This window comes from Euwallacea similis, chromosome 12 (assembly GCF_039881205.1).
Source record: "Euwallacea similis isolate ESF13 chromosome 12, ESF131.1, whole genome shotgun sequence".
Taxonomy (NCBI): Eukaryota; Metazoa; Arthropoda; class Insecta; order Coleoptera; family Curculionidae; genus Euwallacea; species Euwallacea similis.
In genome coordinates this window covers 4090660-4105142 of record NC_089620.1, presented here as the reverse complement: position 1 = coordinate 4105142, position 14483 = coordinate 4090660, and the positions used below count along the sequence as shown (strand labels likewise).

General features: G+C 34.4%; 4 protein-coding genes across 4 annotated transcripts; 2 read left to right on the top strand and 2 right to left on the bottom strand.

Moving 5' to 3' along the window:
- Positions 1-406: 406 nt before the first annotated feature.
- On the top strand, positions 407-1645 carry LOC136412401 (putative ankyrin repeat protein RF_0381). The gene has a single exon (XM_066395459.1). It carries the CDS (start codon positions 407-409, stop codon positions 1643-1645), a length of 1239 nt encoding a protein of 412 aa, XP_066251556.1.
- A 4392-nt stretch (positions 1646-6037) lies between these two features.
- LOC136412399 (putative DNA recombinase) lies at positions 6038-7531 on the bottom strand. Its single transcript, XM_066395458.1, has one exon. The coding sequence runs from the start codon at positions 7529-7531 to the stop codon at positions 6038-6040; it is 1494 nt and encodes a 497-aa protein (XP_066251555.1).
- A 446-nt stretch (positions 7532-7977) lies between these two features.
- LOC136412398 (putative ankyrin repeat protein RF_0381) lies at positions 7978-9186 on the bottom strand. Its single transcript, XM_066395457.1, has 2 exons — positions 8494-9186; positions 7978-8439 (listed from the first exon to the last, which is right to left on the bottom strand). The coding sequence occupies exons 1-2, from the start codon at positions 9184-9186 to the stop codon at positions 7978-7980; spliced, it is 1155 nt and encodes a 384-aa protein (XP_066251554.1).
- Positions 9187-10159: 973 nt separating this feature from the next.
- Positions 10160-10894, top strand: LOC136412397 (pilin gene-inverting protein-like). The gene has a single exon (XM_066395456.1). It carries the CDS (start codon positions 10160-10162, stop codon positions 10892-10894), a length of 735 nt encoding a protein of 244 aa, XP_066251553.1.
- Positions 10895-14483: the final 3589 nt, after the last annotated feature.

Genomic DNA, 14483 nt, shown 5'->3' with positions numbered 1-14483 from the left:
GATAAGTAAATTTTTGCCATTTTCTTTATCTCCTGATCTTAACAAGCCTCATATTTTGATTACCTCGCATGATCAGGAACTGGAAAAGGGAATAGACGTTATAAAGCTAGGAGAATTGGAACAAAGAGACGCTATAGAGTTTGTTAAAAAAGGATTTAATATACTAAAAAAAGATAAATCGCAAGATCGGGAGATAGAAAATTTGGTAAGAAGGTTGTAATGCTTTCCTTTAGCTATACAACAAGCAATATCATATATCGAAGATCAGAGAATAATAGAGAAGTTTAAAATTAGTGATTACCTAAAAGAGTATGAAAAGAAAGCTAAGAAGTTGCTTAAGTCTAAAATATTTCAAGGAATTGATAATAACTATACTAAAACAACTTTTACAGCTTGGGAAGTTACGATGGATAAAGTAAGAAGTGATGAACAATATGGACCATTAGCTTCAGAGATTTTAGATATTTTGGCTTATTTTGCACCTGATAAAATCGCTAGAGAAATATTCTTAAATTCGGTAAGTGATTATAAGAAAAAGCAGTTAAAGCTAGCCATCCGTTTGCTTGTGAGATATTCCATGGTGGGCGGTGAACAAAACCAAAGTGTATTAAATGTCCATAGGTTAGTGCAGAAAGTAACTGAATTAAAATTACAAGAGAAAGGCAGAGAAGAAGATACCTTAAGAAAAGTTCTGGAATTGATAAACAGTGGTGATTTAGCAAAAGATAGTAAAATTCATGTTGCATCTATTTGGGGACATGCAAGTAAGCACAGTAGGTTGGTTGATGATTTTTACTTTAACTCATCTTGTATGTGTAGAGGAGCGCTGTTTATAAGAAAAATCACCCCTTTACACTTGCTTGCTGACAGTGGTGATTATAAAGCAATTAGTGCAATAGTAACGCATATAGAAAGACATTACCCGGGTAAATTAGTAAGAACTGTTAATGTTAAGGACAATCACGGTCAAACACCGTTGCATATTGCTGCTAGGAGTGGAAGTTTAAACATAGTGAAATATCTCATTAATAAGAGTGCTGATATTAATGCTAAAGACAAATATGATAACACTCCATTGCACTTAGCTGCTGACACTGGAGAATTTGACATAGTAAAATACCTGATCATTAAAGGTAATAACATTAATGCTGAAGGCGAACGTGGTTGGACTCCATTACACATTGCTGCTAAAAATGGAGAGTTGAATATGGTGGAATATCTTGTCAAAAAGTACGCTAATATTGACGCTAAAGACAATTATGGTGGGACCCCATTACATTTAGCTGCTGAACTTGGAGAATTTAGTATAGTGAAATACCTAATTAATAAAGGTGCCTATGTTGATGCTAGAGATGGATGGTACAGAACTCCATTGTTTTATGCTGCTGATAGTAGAAAATTGGATGTAGTAAAATACCTAGCTAAAAAAAATGCTAATGTTAATGCTAAGGATGAAAATGGTAGTACTCCGTTGTACCTTGCTTCTATGAAGGGAAAAGCTGATGTAGTTAAGGTACTATTAAAGTACGATGCAGACGTTAACGCCAAAAATAATGAAGGAAAGACAGCATTGTATTATGCAGCTAAATATAATCACCAAGAGCTTGTGGAATTGCTTTTAGCTCATGGTGCATCCTATTACTAGAAATTTGCATTTAATTTATAGCTCCGCTTCTATCAGGGCATAGGATGACAGAAGTGGGCTTTAATAGCTGTAGTACTATAGCTGTTATACTCCAAAAATAAGTATTAGATATAACAAATAGAAGAAATTAGATAGAATGATTAAAGGGGCAAGGATATAAAGGTTTAACTTGAAATAACCTGATAAAATTTGAATTACACTTCCAAGTGCTGGCACCCATGAAAGTAATAAAGTTGCAAAAATTAGCAAATTTTTTGTAACTTTTGGCGTTGTATATTCGTTTTCTAATTTGTGGTATGATTTTCGTATAGAGATTGTTATTCTACCTAAAGACCAGTTAACCATTCCACCAAGGCTTGATCCTAGTACTCCAAAAAATAACATCAGTAGTGGAGTGTAATACGACCTGAAATAAAGCATCGTATTGAACACAAAACCTTGATGTATGGGTAAAACTAACGACGATACTAGACTATCTGTGAATAACAGAAAGTAACTTTCCATATGAGTTTACGGGAGTGTTAAATAAACTATGTCAAACCGCATTTTTAATTCAACTCAATTTTCAATCTACCAGGAAAGAAAATATCAAGCTGAGAGATGGTTAACGCCCAGTCATGTACAGGCATAGTCCATTTTTCCTCTGCTTTCTTTATAGCACAATATACCTGTTTATACAAGGCATTTGTGCTGGTAAATGAACCCTTAGTTTTAGTGAATTTTCTGATCTGTCTATGCAACCCCTCAATTGGGTTGGTAGTATAAATTAGGCTTCTAACAGGGCCAGAATACTTGAAATAACCAGACAAATTTTCCCAATTGTTCTGCCACGATTTTACAACCAATGGATACTTTTCTCCCCATTTTTCTTCCAGCTCAAGTAAGTAATTCTCAGCAATTTCTCTACTTGTAGCACGATATATTTTTTTCAAATCATTCATGAAAACTTTTACATCTTTGCTCGATACATATTTTAGTAAATTCCTTATTTGATGCACGATACATAGCTGTACCTCTGCGTTAGGAAATACGCTGTTTATTGCTGTAGGAAAGCTTTTTAGACCATCAACACATGCAATTAGAACATCTTCTACCCCTCTTTCTTTGAGGTCATTTAGCACCCCTAACCAGAAGTTAGCTCCTTCGCTTTCAGCTAAATAAAAGCCCAAAACTTCTTTTCTGCCATTCTGGTCTATACCTAATATATTGTACATACATTTACTTACACAACGTCCATCTTCTTTCACTTTAAAGAACATTCCATCCATAAAAACTATTGGATAAATCGCTTACAGCGGACGGTTGCGCCATTCATTGATTACTGGTAGCAGTTTATCAGTAATGCTGGATATCTCTGCTGCCGATATTTTGTGATCATAAATTTCCTCGACATGTGACGCTATATCTCTATAGCCCATACCACTACCATGTGTACCATACAAACTTTTTTATATGGTAATTTTATTATACGCTAAAACTAGCCATACTAGCCCATTTCACCCACATCTACATACGAACTATTTTGCCTAACTTTATTGCAAAGATTTCAAACCTCTATTTTTACAACCCTATTTTTACGCAACTTGTTCTCAAAAATATACGATCTTTTTTGAAGGAGTAAACAATTGAATTCCTTATAACACTAACTAGCATGGTACTTTTACTAAAATATTTTTTTAAAAAGTTAGTTGACTTATAAATAATTCTCCACTGATACTGGCATATGTTTGTTTATTCTGCTGAAGTGGCTCCGCAGGTTACTGTATAAGCTTCAGCAGTTTTTGCACTCCTTTAAAGCATCATATTCCTATAATAGTAATATTAAATATAGCTGGTGCTTCTCAATTTTGTTGATCTATAGTAAAACTGGCTAAAACTTCCAGTAATAAACAATTTTTAACCTACTATCACCATAAAAACTTAACAAAAGCTTAACGACATAAGTAGTAAAAAGATCATGGTTATTGATTTAATGTTATATATTGCATATAATATATTATGTATGTTTAGAGGGGTAAGTATGGGCGAGTCTACTAGGATGGTAAAATCTATCATCAATCTACTAAAACCAAAATCCAAACCAGAACCATCTGATTTTGAATATGAATCCATTATAGAACATCTATCATCTAAAGAGCATTTATTAAATGAGCTGATGAATGATATGTGGTACTCAGGAGACTTACCATCAGTCAGAAACTATAATGAACCATTATCTTTGATAGATAGCAAACTTGGATTAAGTGAACAGATTTGTGTTTGGTTTGCTCTAGATCATGACCTTACACCAAGTCAAAAAAATTTAAACAAAAAGTTACTTAGTGCTCTAAAATGTTTAGCTTCTAACTGTGGTTCATTTGATAATACTGAGCCCCTTGAAGAATTTTTATATGACAATAAAAGTAATAAAGATTTAAAAGTAATTCTTAACCTAAAGAGAGGAGAATCTGAGTCAACAGTATTACATGCAATTGCAGGAGCAAAGATTGGTGGATTTCGTCGTTCAGGTAATCAGGCTATAGATTTACTCTTAGAAGCAGGCGCAGATCCTAACATACAAAATAGCAAAGGAAAAACACCATTATACCTTGCTGCTGCCAAAGGTCATTACGATAATGCAAACTCTCTTCTCTTGAAAGGAGCTAATCCTAACATAATAAGCAAAAAGGGGAGAACTCCACAACAAATAGCAACTAATAAACTCTTCTATAATATAGAAGAATTATTCCTAACTGATAAACAGAAAAAGTTAAATGCAGAATTGTATGACTTACTTGTTCTCGATTCAGACTGCACTGAAAATTTAAAGGAGTTTTTAAGTAAGCATAAAAGAGATTCAGACCTAAAAGTGGTGCTAAATATTCGGCAAGGAATGGGTGAATCAAAAGTGTTTTCGTATGTTGACCGTTTTGCTTGGGACAATGAAGATCTTGCTCAAGAGTTAAGAAAAGTATTTCTAGAAGCAGGAGCATTAGATTATGGTATAAATATTATTTATCGTCAGCAAAAGAAAGGACAGGCCAGTAAATTACTCGTTAATTTAACTTCAAATCAAAAGGAAAAGCTAAATGAGTTTTCTGATAAGGTGTTTCAGGCTCAAAACATGGCTGAACTTGAAGAGATTGTAAATGATGCTATAAAGTCTGGTATACGATTAAACTATTCTTCTTCACAAGATTTCTTTTCAGGTAATGAGTACACTTTTACCGATTATGTGATCAAAAAAATCAGCGAGTTGGAAAAAAATCCTAAAGTTGCTAGTAGTATAATATGTCAATTAGTGTCAAAAGGGGCAGTGTTTGGTAATACAGTTGATGCTAACACACTGACATCAGAATTTAAAGAGCATAAAACTAACCTAAAAAAAGCTTATAGAGATTATATTAGCAATTCTCATAAGTTTATTGAAATCGCAAAAAGTGCAACCAATAGCGAGCTAAAAGATGCAAGAGTAGACAACTCCGTTTTTTACTTAGAATATTCTAAAGATAGTAAAATAGACATTATAAAGATAACAGATGGGGCAAGGGATTTAGGTCTAACCGATGGAGAGGTAAAGTGTGGAAGAAATATAATAAAGATCGGTAAAAGTGAAGTAGAAATTCAAACTGAAGGTGGAATAAGGTATTACACAGATCTTACAGAAGGCAGCGATATAGTATTAACCTTCTATACTAGTTTGGGAAAGATAGACGTTAGACTGTATCCTGACATACAGGATAAAAGCAAAATTATAGTAAAAGTGAGTAATAGAGAGGAAATATTAGAAAAATTCAAAGATCGAAAAGAAGAATTAGGTAATGATTGCGCACTTGGTGATTATGATGTCTACTATGCTATTGAACAGGGATATTTTGAAAGATCTGGTGGATTAATGCGTCCTGAAGTAATAAGCGAGTCTAACAAGAACAAAGATTCATGGGTAGGACGTGAAGAGTTAAGAAGAACTTCTGATTCTAGGGCTAGGTAGATTAATTTGCTATAAAAGTTGAAGATTATTATTTAAATATAAACTACTATAATTTATAGATTAAGGAAATTGTACCAATGTCTTCTAAGAACACTCTTTTATATTGTTTTTAAGCTGGCTACAAAATGAGGATATGGAACATACAATTGGCTGAGCTGCCTTTTACACTCCAGGTCTACTATTAAAATATGCAGCTAAAATTGGATCATTTTCTACCATTGTTGCACCTAATATGCTAAAATCTTCATCATCTATATTGATATTTTTACATAATTGATTTTGTAACATTTATTTGCTCTTCTATATCAATTTCAACATCTTTTTGTGTGGCCCTTTGTAGTAGCTCCTTTTGCAATAACCTTTTTTAATTTTCTGGCACATACTTTTTTCGATGTTTTTTCATATTGTTGTTTTTATAAACGTTATGACGCTGAGCCGTAAAATTTCTCCCTTTGCTCACTCCACAGCATCGGTATTTCTCTTAAATCCACTAACCTTAAACCCCTTGGCTGCCTCCCATTTACTATATCTTCTTTAATTTTTGGTGCTAAATAATTTAATCTTAAAATTTGCTGTATACGTCTTGTACCTATATTAATTTTAACGCTCAGTTCCTTCACACTTCTATATTTTCCTTCCTCTAGCTGACGTTTCCACAGATGGGATCTTACCACTGCTTTCAGTAGTGCATTGTTTGTTTTTCCTTCTGGTTCTACTACTGTGCATTTGTTTCCTTTCTTTTTTAACCACATTGGTATAAATTCCACCTTATCCTCTAAACACACTTCTATTTCATCTTCTTTTACCATTACTCCTTTTATTAACTTTTTCACTACTTCTTTCTGTCTTCCAAAACTTAAATTTTTCCATTTTTCTTCGGTCTTTTCTCCCCATTTTTCATATAAATATTCTGCTCTCTTCATTACTTCTTTTTCCACTTCTCCTGCTACTACTGTTCGATTTACTGATTCACAATTCTTTCCCCTTAAGTGGTTATTACATATGTAGTATCGGTACCTTTTATTTTCCTTTTTTGCATACTTTAGTGTCATGTTCACATTACAACTCTTGCACTTAATTATTCCCTTTAGCAGCGCTTCCTCATATTTTGCTTTTCTATATGGCTGATCCTTTATTAATTCTTGTGCTTTTTGCCATTTTTCTTCCTCTATTATTGCTTCATGTTTTCCTTCATACTCTTTCTCATAATGCCGTATTTTTCCCATATATATTGGATTTGTTATTATTCTTCTCACCGTCGCTTTTTTAAAGATATCTGATTTTGTTCTGTAACCTTGACTATTTAGCTCCCTTGCCAATTCTGCCATTGACTTCAGCTCCAAATATCTTTCAAATATATGCTGCACTGTTTTTGCTTCTTTTTCATTTATTATTAATTCCTTATCTTTCACATCATACCCCAGCGGCAAAGTTCCTCCCATCCATAACCCTTGCTCTTTTGATGTTGCTATTTTATTTTTTACTCTTTCTACAACCATTTCTCTTTCTAGTTGTGCTGCTCCTGATAACACTGTTTGTACAAACTTCCCCATTGGCATATTATTATCAAATATCTGCGTTACTGCTACAAAATTTACTCGATGCCTTCTAAAAAATGATGTCACTTCTATGCTATCTTTTGTTTCCCTTGATAGCCTATCCAGAGTATATACCACTACACAATCTACTTCTCCTTTTTTTACATCTTCAAATAATTCCTTTATTGCTGGTCTTTCTAAATTCTTTCCTGAATAGCCACCATCGTCGTACCTTCTTGCTAATGCTACCCAGCCTTCTTTGCTCTTTATGTACTTTTCACATGCTACTCGCTGGGCATCAAGGCTATTAAACTTTTGTTCTAGACCATCTTCATTTGACTTCCTAGTATATATCGCGCACCTTACCTCTTTTAACATCTTCTCCTCTTCAGCTCCCATTTTTATCACGCATCCCGAATAATAAAGGTCCGTTGTAACTCATTCCCATTATTTTTCCTGCTACTGCTGATAATGACGTATAAAATTCTTCTCGGTAGATTAAACCCTTATCTGTTACCATTACCGCATGCGTCTCTTCACCTCTCTCTAGTATTAATTCTGTCCCTTCTACTGGTAATTTATCGCTACTTATTCTTTTTCCTTTCTCTAGCCGATCTGCCAGATACTCTAGTCTTTTTGTCCCCTTTCTTGACATTTCCCCGTACGCTTTTTCCTGCATTCTATAAGCTAATCTAGGTATCAGATATTTCTTTGAGTATCTAGGCGCTTCTTCTCCATATACCTTCTTCCATATTTTTCTCAGCTCATTCAAAGGTTTTCTCTCTAAATTCATTACTTTCTTTTCTATTTCTTTCTCCATATTTTTAGCCCTTCATAAATAGCTTTTTAATTCTGTCTGTTTCTTTCTTTAATACCTCGGTTATCTCTTTACTATTTTTCGCATAATCCATTGCTGTCATTCCGAACTTATCTTCTTGCTCTATTTCTGCTCCTGCTTCCACTAACTCTTTTACTATTTCCACTTTCCCCACCATACATGCAAGGTGCAATGGAGTGCATTTATTGCCATACTCTTCAGCATTTACATTTGCTCCTGACTTTATCAATTCTCTCACGTTTTCTATGAGTTTCTCCGTTACCGCTAGATGCAGTGCTGTATATCCTCTTGCATCTGCTGCATTCACATTCGCTCCTTTTTCGACTAATAACTTCACTGTTTTTGCGTCTACTGCATAATGCAAAACTGTTCTTCCCTTTTCGTCTCTTTCATAAATATTTTTAAACGAGTTCTCTAATAGTGACTCCTCTTTTTTACCGAGCTTTACCTTAACTTACCCCACCTTTTCTTTAAATTTAAATCCCTAAGCCTTCCTTCTCACCCCCTCATCTATCATTTCGTTCACTTTGCTCATTATCTTGCTTGCTAAATTTTGACATTCTTTCTTTATTAGCGATTTGTCTCTCTTCCTTATTTCTCCTATCTCTATTATTTTTAGCTCCGGTAAATAACTCCCATTCAACATGTCTGCTATTTCTCCCACTAGCCCCTCTATTCCATAGCACGCCAGTTCTCTACTTTTTGTTACTCCTCCTTTTTCTCTCAAAAATTTACTCGCCTTTTCACTTTCTTTGCTATCACATAGGCAATACTTTTCACTTTCCCATATGTAATACATTGGTGTTGCACCATATTTATTCAGTTGATTAACTTCAGCCCCTGCCTTTACTAGCTCTTTTATTATTTCAACTCCTGCTCCTCCTATTTTGCATGCAGAGTGCAGTGGCGTACATCCAGTGACATATTGAGTAGCATTTACTTCTGCTCCTTCTCTTAGCAGTACTTTTACATTTTCTAAACTTTTTGCGAATACTGCACAGTGCAGAGGTGTATAACCATTTTTATCTCTTGCATTAACCTCTGCCCCTTTTTTTATTAATAATCTCACTGTTTTGTAATCAGAGATTTCCACTGCTTGGTGCAAGATCGTCTCTCCTTCTTCATTTCTTTTATTAATATCGTTACTTGATACTTCTTTAAAAAACTTACTAAAAGATTCTTTGCTAAACTTCATATTTACCTCACAAAATTAGCTTTTTCAGCGCCAGACAAATTTCTTATATTTACCTGCTGCTATTCAAGTCATGTCCGTTTTAGCATAAGAAAGCAAGTCCTTTTCTTTTTATTTCATACACTTTAAACTATTGTTAATATAATATATGAGGATCTAAATATAAGTATTTAACTTATTACACATATTGCTTGACTATTTTTCCAACTTCTGTGCGAATGTCGATGTTCGTGCCACTTCAGTACTCCTGGATAAAATACTAAAATGTGCTTTTCTAACTCGTGTATTGAGTCTTTTTGCTCTAAATCGTTTTTATAGTAAACGTTGTGTTCTGCTAAAACATATTTTCTGATCTTCTGATCTGTATAATTTTCTACTTTATAGTTGTGGGTAACGCTAAATCTTTCTAAAATTGGCTTGTGTTTTAAATTCCAAAATTGCTCAGATAGTTTGCTACTCCCTAGTAAAAACTTTTTTCCCCTCTCTTCTACGCTACTAACTGGAAAACATGTGTTTATTTCTCCTAAGCTCCAACTATTGTAAGTTAAAAATATGATATAAAGAAGATAAGAGGGAAGATAGTCCTATCTTTATAAGAAAATAGGGCTATCACGGGCGTGTGCGACCGACCAACTATTGGTATTACAACCGTTCGGATCAAGGTACACTAGCCCATCTCTCGATATGTTTGAATAGTTGTGTGGGACATAAATATGCACCCGTTTACAATCTTAAATCAATTAAAACTATCGAGGTTATTATGATTACGTCTTATCAAAATTTTATTGGCATTGACATCGGAAAATTTAAAAATGTTATTGCTGTTCACAAACAGAAGAGCGCTGTCGAATTTGACAATGATACTGCTGGTTGGCAACGAATGTTTCAAAAATTTTCAGATATCCTACCTAATTCTTTAGTGACTTTAGAAAATACAGGAAAATATGAGCTTGGTTTATCACATTTTCTTATTGACATGAATATTGCTGTACATCGAGCTAATACTCGCAAAGTAAAAAGCTTTGTCCTATCTCATGGAACTTTAGCAAAGTCTGATCAATCAGATGCAAGAGCCCTTGCTCAATATGGGTTTGAACGCTATAGTACTCTATCTCTATTTGTGCCTATGTCAAAAGAACAAACAACCTTAGCTGCACTTTGTCAACGTCGTGATGACATTACAAAAATGAGAGCTCAAGAGAAATGTAGGCTTGCAGCACCTGAAAACGACCATATAAAAGAAAGTTGTCAAAAAACCATTGAATTTTTCAACAGTCAGGTAAATGAACTCAACAATACTATACAAAAAATTATTGATGAGAATCTAGAGTTACAGAAGCGCCAAAAAATTCTTAGAACAGTTCCAGGAATAGGTCCAAAATTATCTCAAGATTTTCTATGTCTAATGCCGGAACTTGGCTACTTAGGTAGAGGAGAAGTTGCAAGTCTTGCTGGAGTTGCACCTCATCCAAAAGAAAGTGGAAAAACTATTGGTTACCGAAGAATAACAGGTGGTAGAAGCAACGTTCGTGAAAAGCTTTTTACAGCTGCAATGGCTGCTTCAAGGTCTAAGTCTGCGCTTGGTACCTTCTATTCCAAGCTTGTTGGTAAAGGTAAAAAGAAGATGGTGGCTATGACAGCTCTAATGCGTAAAATCATAGTGATTGCTAATGCGAGACTGAAAGAAGCAATGAGCCTACATACTATTTGAATCTACAGTGAATATGTGCGTCCACACAAATTTAAAGCACATATTCACTAACCACAAAATCTAAGCAGGAATTGCTGTGATGACTGTTTGATATAAAATTCTTTTTCTATAATGAATAGGTTTTTAATTACCAAAATACCCCTCATGATTGAGTAGAATTGTAGAATTACAATAAAAAGTTGTAATAAAACAAAATTGAAGAAATTTTAAAAAACATAGTTGATCCGATAACACTATCTGCGCTTTCGCAAACTTAATTTCCGGCAATAAGCTTTGTGGTAGTGGATATAGTGCTTTTAAGTTGTACCACTGATGACTTCTTTCATAGATGCCTTTGTAATCCTTTGTGTGAGGCTCTGTTTCTCCAAGTACTGCTACATCTAAGCGATATATGTCATTACTAAATGCCTGCTCATAATGAATCCGAAAAGTACTAAACTTAAAACTTGAATTCAAGACTTTTAGCTCAAATGTGTTCTTTCTACCAAATGACAGTACTGATCCATCTTTTTCAATTTTTATCCCTGAGTAATCCGATAACAAACTTCCAAATAAACTTTCATCTAATATAAACCTGCTAATATTATAGTGATCATTGAAAATCCTCATTAGCCGCGATCTTACGGGTAACGATAGTTTCGCAAGTTCCACAACTGCATCTACAAAAAAGTTATTTGGAACATTCCTTATCCCTATCTGCAGCTCAAAAAAATGTTTACCAGGTGGCTCTTCAATAATTGTAATATCTTCTATATTTGCCCATTTTAATGCTATTTTCAGTGACGCCGGTGTTCCTCTTAAACGCTGAAATTTTATTCCTTCTACTACTGCTTTTCTTCTATCTTTTACCCAGCGTAGTATTTCTTCTAAGCCATATTCTTCTATTATCCACGGCAATGTTTCTTCTTCCAATCTAAATTTAAATCCTCTAATACAGCTTGGATCAACCTTATAATCTGTTGCATCTACTAGCGCTTTTTCCTGTTTTGTTGCATTTGGTGGTAATAGCATTACTCAATCTTTAATTTTCGCAAATTTGCACACTCGTTCCCTAGTATCACAATATCCTCTTTTGGCTCGATTAATTCTACGTTCTCTACACCATCTACAAATAGATTCGCTATTATCCACGATCTTGTAACATTCCAACCTTCTACTTGCTTCAAACTTCTTAATGAACTGTTCCTTAATTTCCTCCTTCGATATTACAGAACTTATGCTCATTCTGCTGTGAATATCTATTTCCGTAATATTGCAACCAATTACTGTTATCGTATCTGTTAAAACCCTTATATCATCCCTGGTAACTCGCTTTCTTACAATATAAAGTAGTTCTTCTGACTCTATGCTAATTGTGGATAATTCTGTTGATAAGATTGAAATTTGTACTTTCTCTGGTATAGGCGATTCTACTAACGCATCCTTTACTCTACTATCTGCTGACAGTGCATGATATCGATAGTGTTCTTTGCTTCCACACGTGCTTGAGCCCACTATTTTTGCTTTAATTCTTTTTCTAAATCGTTCGTCATCTTCTTCTTTCTGCCTCTCCACTCCGTAAAACTCAGCTAAATTATCAAGATCTTCTCCCGTTGCAAATTTAAGTAAATTACCCTTTACAGCTTCGTTTATCCTTTGTCTGAGCAAAAGTTCTCTCCACGCTGCTACTTCCAGAACCTTCATTGCTGGATCAGATTCTACTAATGCTGAAAAGGTTTCATCTCTACAGACTAACTCTTCCTTCATTCTTGAAAATATTTCCTCGAAATTTGGCTTTTCTACAATATTTAGCTGCTGCATCTTTAAACTACAATTTCATCAAAATGAATGTTTTTCCCGCTTGGTAAGTATAATCCTTCTAGGTCAAGCGTTACTTTTCCTTCTTTCACCTCTGTCATTTTTACTTTTTCTAGCTTAAATCTTTCCTCCCACCTTTGTAGAGCTTCTGCTACTGCTGAATAGATTTCCAAAGTTAAATCTCTATTTATTGGCTTATCTACTAATTCAAATAGTCTTGACCCATAATCTCTCCTCATTATTCTACTGTTAATAGGAGTGGTCAGTATATCAATTATTGATTGTTTCAGATGTTCTATTCCTTCTAATTCTTTTCCTGTTTTGGAGTCCATCCCTTTCATTTTTAGCCTGCAAACACGTTTTCACTGCCTTTTATTACTTTAAACCCACATGAAACTATATCTCCTACTCTTCCTATACCAAGACCATTTGAAAACACTGTTTTTGATCCTTCAGTTAATGCTCTTCCTTCACTAAAACTGTCTCCTTGTCTGCACATTGGCTTACCATTTACAAAAACATTGTTACTCCCACTAATGCAAAAATGCGGTGTTACTTCTACACAATAATCTCCTACTCGTACAACCGATTTATTCATTTAATTAAGGTTTATTCTATCTGCTTTCAGTTTTATTTCGCTCTTCGTCATCTCTATGCTCGATTCCCCAGCTTTCAGTGTTATTTTGTCTACTACTTCAATCTCTAAATGATGCTTCTCTTTATCATATAACAATCTTGTTCCATCCTGAAACTTCGCACTATTTATTTCTTTTTTATTCTCTGGTGCAGAGTATTTTTCCTGATATATTCCTCCTAATACCACTCCTAATGATAGTTCACCAAGAGGAGAAAATACCATTACTTGTTCATCGATATCTGGAGGAGACCAATCTCTATCTTTTCCTGCTTTACTTGTTATCCACGGTAAATAATCTGTTAAAAATTCGCCTATTTTCACTCTTACTTTTGCTTTTTCATAATCTACTTCTTTTACAACTCCTATACGAATGATATTCGCTAATTTTCTACTTAGCTCTGAAATCGCAAAACTATGATCCAACATGTACGTTACCTATCTCTATAATATGCGGTTTAATTCCAGTTTCTGACCACACTGACTCACCAATATGTATCTCATGAACCCAATCAACTACCCAAACAAGATATGCATCTAATTCTGGCCTAAATCCTTCAATTTCCGCAGAGAGAAATTCAGCAGGAAAAATATTTTCCACGTTCCAAGTATTTTTATTTACTACTCTCGCAACCTCAGCAGCTAATGTTCTAACAATAATAGGGGCATTTTCTATTGTGCTATCAATCACAATTCGTGCTTCAAATCTTGCTTTCAGCGTTAATTCCTCTGTTCCAGGATCTTTTCCCGATTCTAAACTCACAAGCTCTACAAATAACGCTGGCGCTAATAATTCTTTTCTTATTGCTGGATAAATTTCACATGTCTGTATTGCTGGTATTTCTTTCTTCAGTGTGGTGCAAATTGCATTATGCAAATCTTTAAAATTCATACACTTCCTGTAATATAACTTAATTCACGTTCAAAAAATTTTGTAAATACTTTCTCAACCTCATAATTAACAAGATTTCCTATTATCCTTGAAGCCTCTGGTTCCAGTGGTAGTTTTACTTCCTTTATTGGCAATGCTGCTCTTCCTTCACGTTTAAACATACCGCTATTTCCTTTTGGCATAACTGCTGCAAATCCTCCTATAAACTCATGCTTTCCTACTTTCGATCCTCTTCTTGTTTTTTGTATTTTGCCAATTGTCGATGC

Coding starts and splice junctions, on each gene's coding strand:
- LOC136412401 (XM_066395459.1), top strand. CDS start 407: ATGGATAAAGTAAGAAGTGATGAACAATATGGACCATTAGCTTCAGAG.
- LOC136412399 (XM_066395458.1), bottom strand. CDS start 7,531: ATGTTAAAAGAGGTAAGGTGCGCGATATATACTAGGAAGTCAAATGAA.
- LOC136412398 (XM_066395457.1), bottom strand. CDS start 9,186: ATGAAGTTTAGCAAAGAATCTTTTAGTAAGTTTTTTAAAGAAGTATCA. Junction 8,440..8,493: donor ACGAAATGATAGATGAGGGG/GTGAGAAGGAAG, acceptor GGGTAAGTTAAG/GTAAAGCTCGGTAAAAAAGA.
- LOC136412397 (XM_066395456.1), top strand. CDS start 10,160: ATGAATATTGCTGTACATCGAGCTAATACTCGCAAAGTAAAAAGCTTT.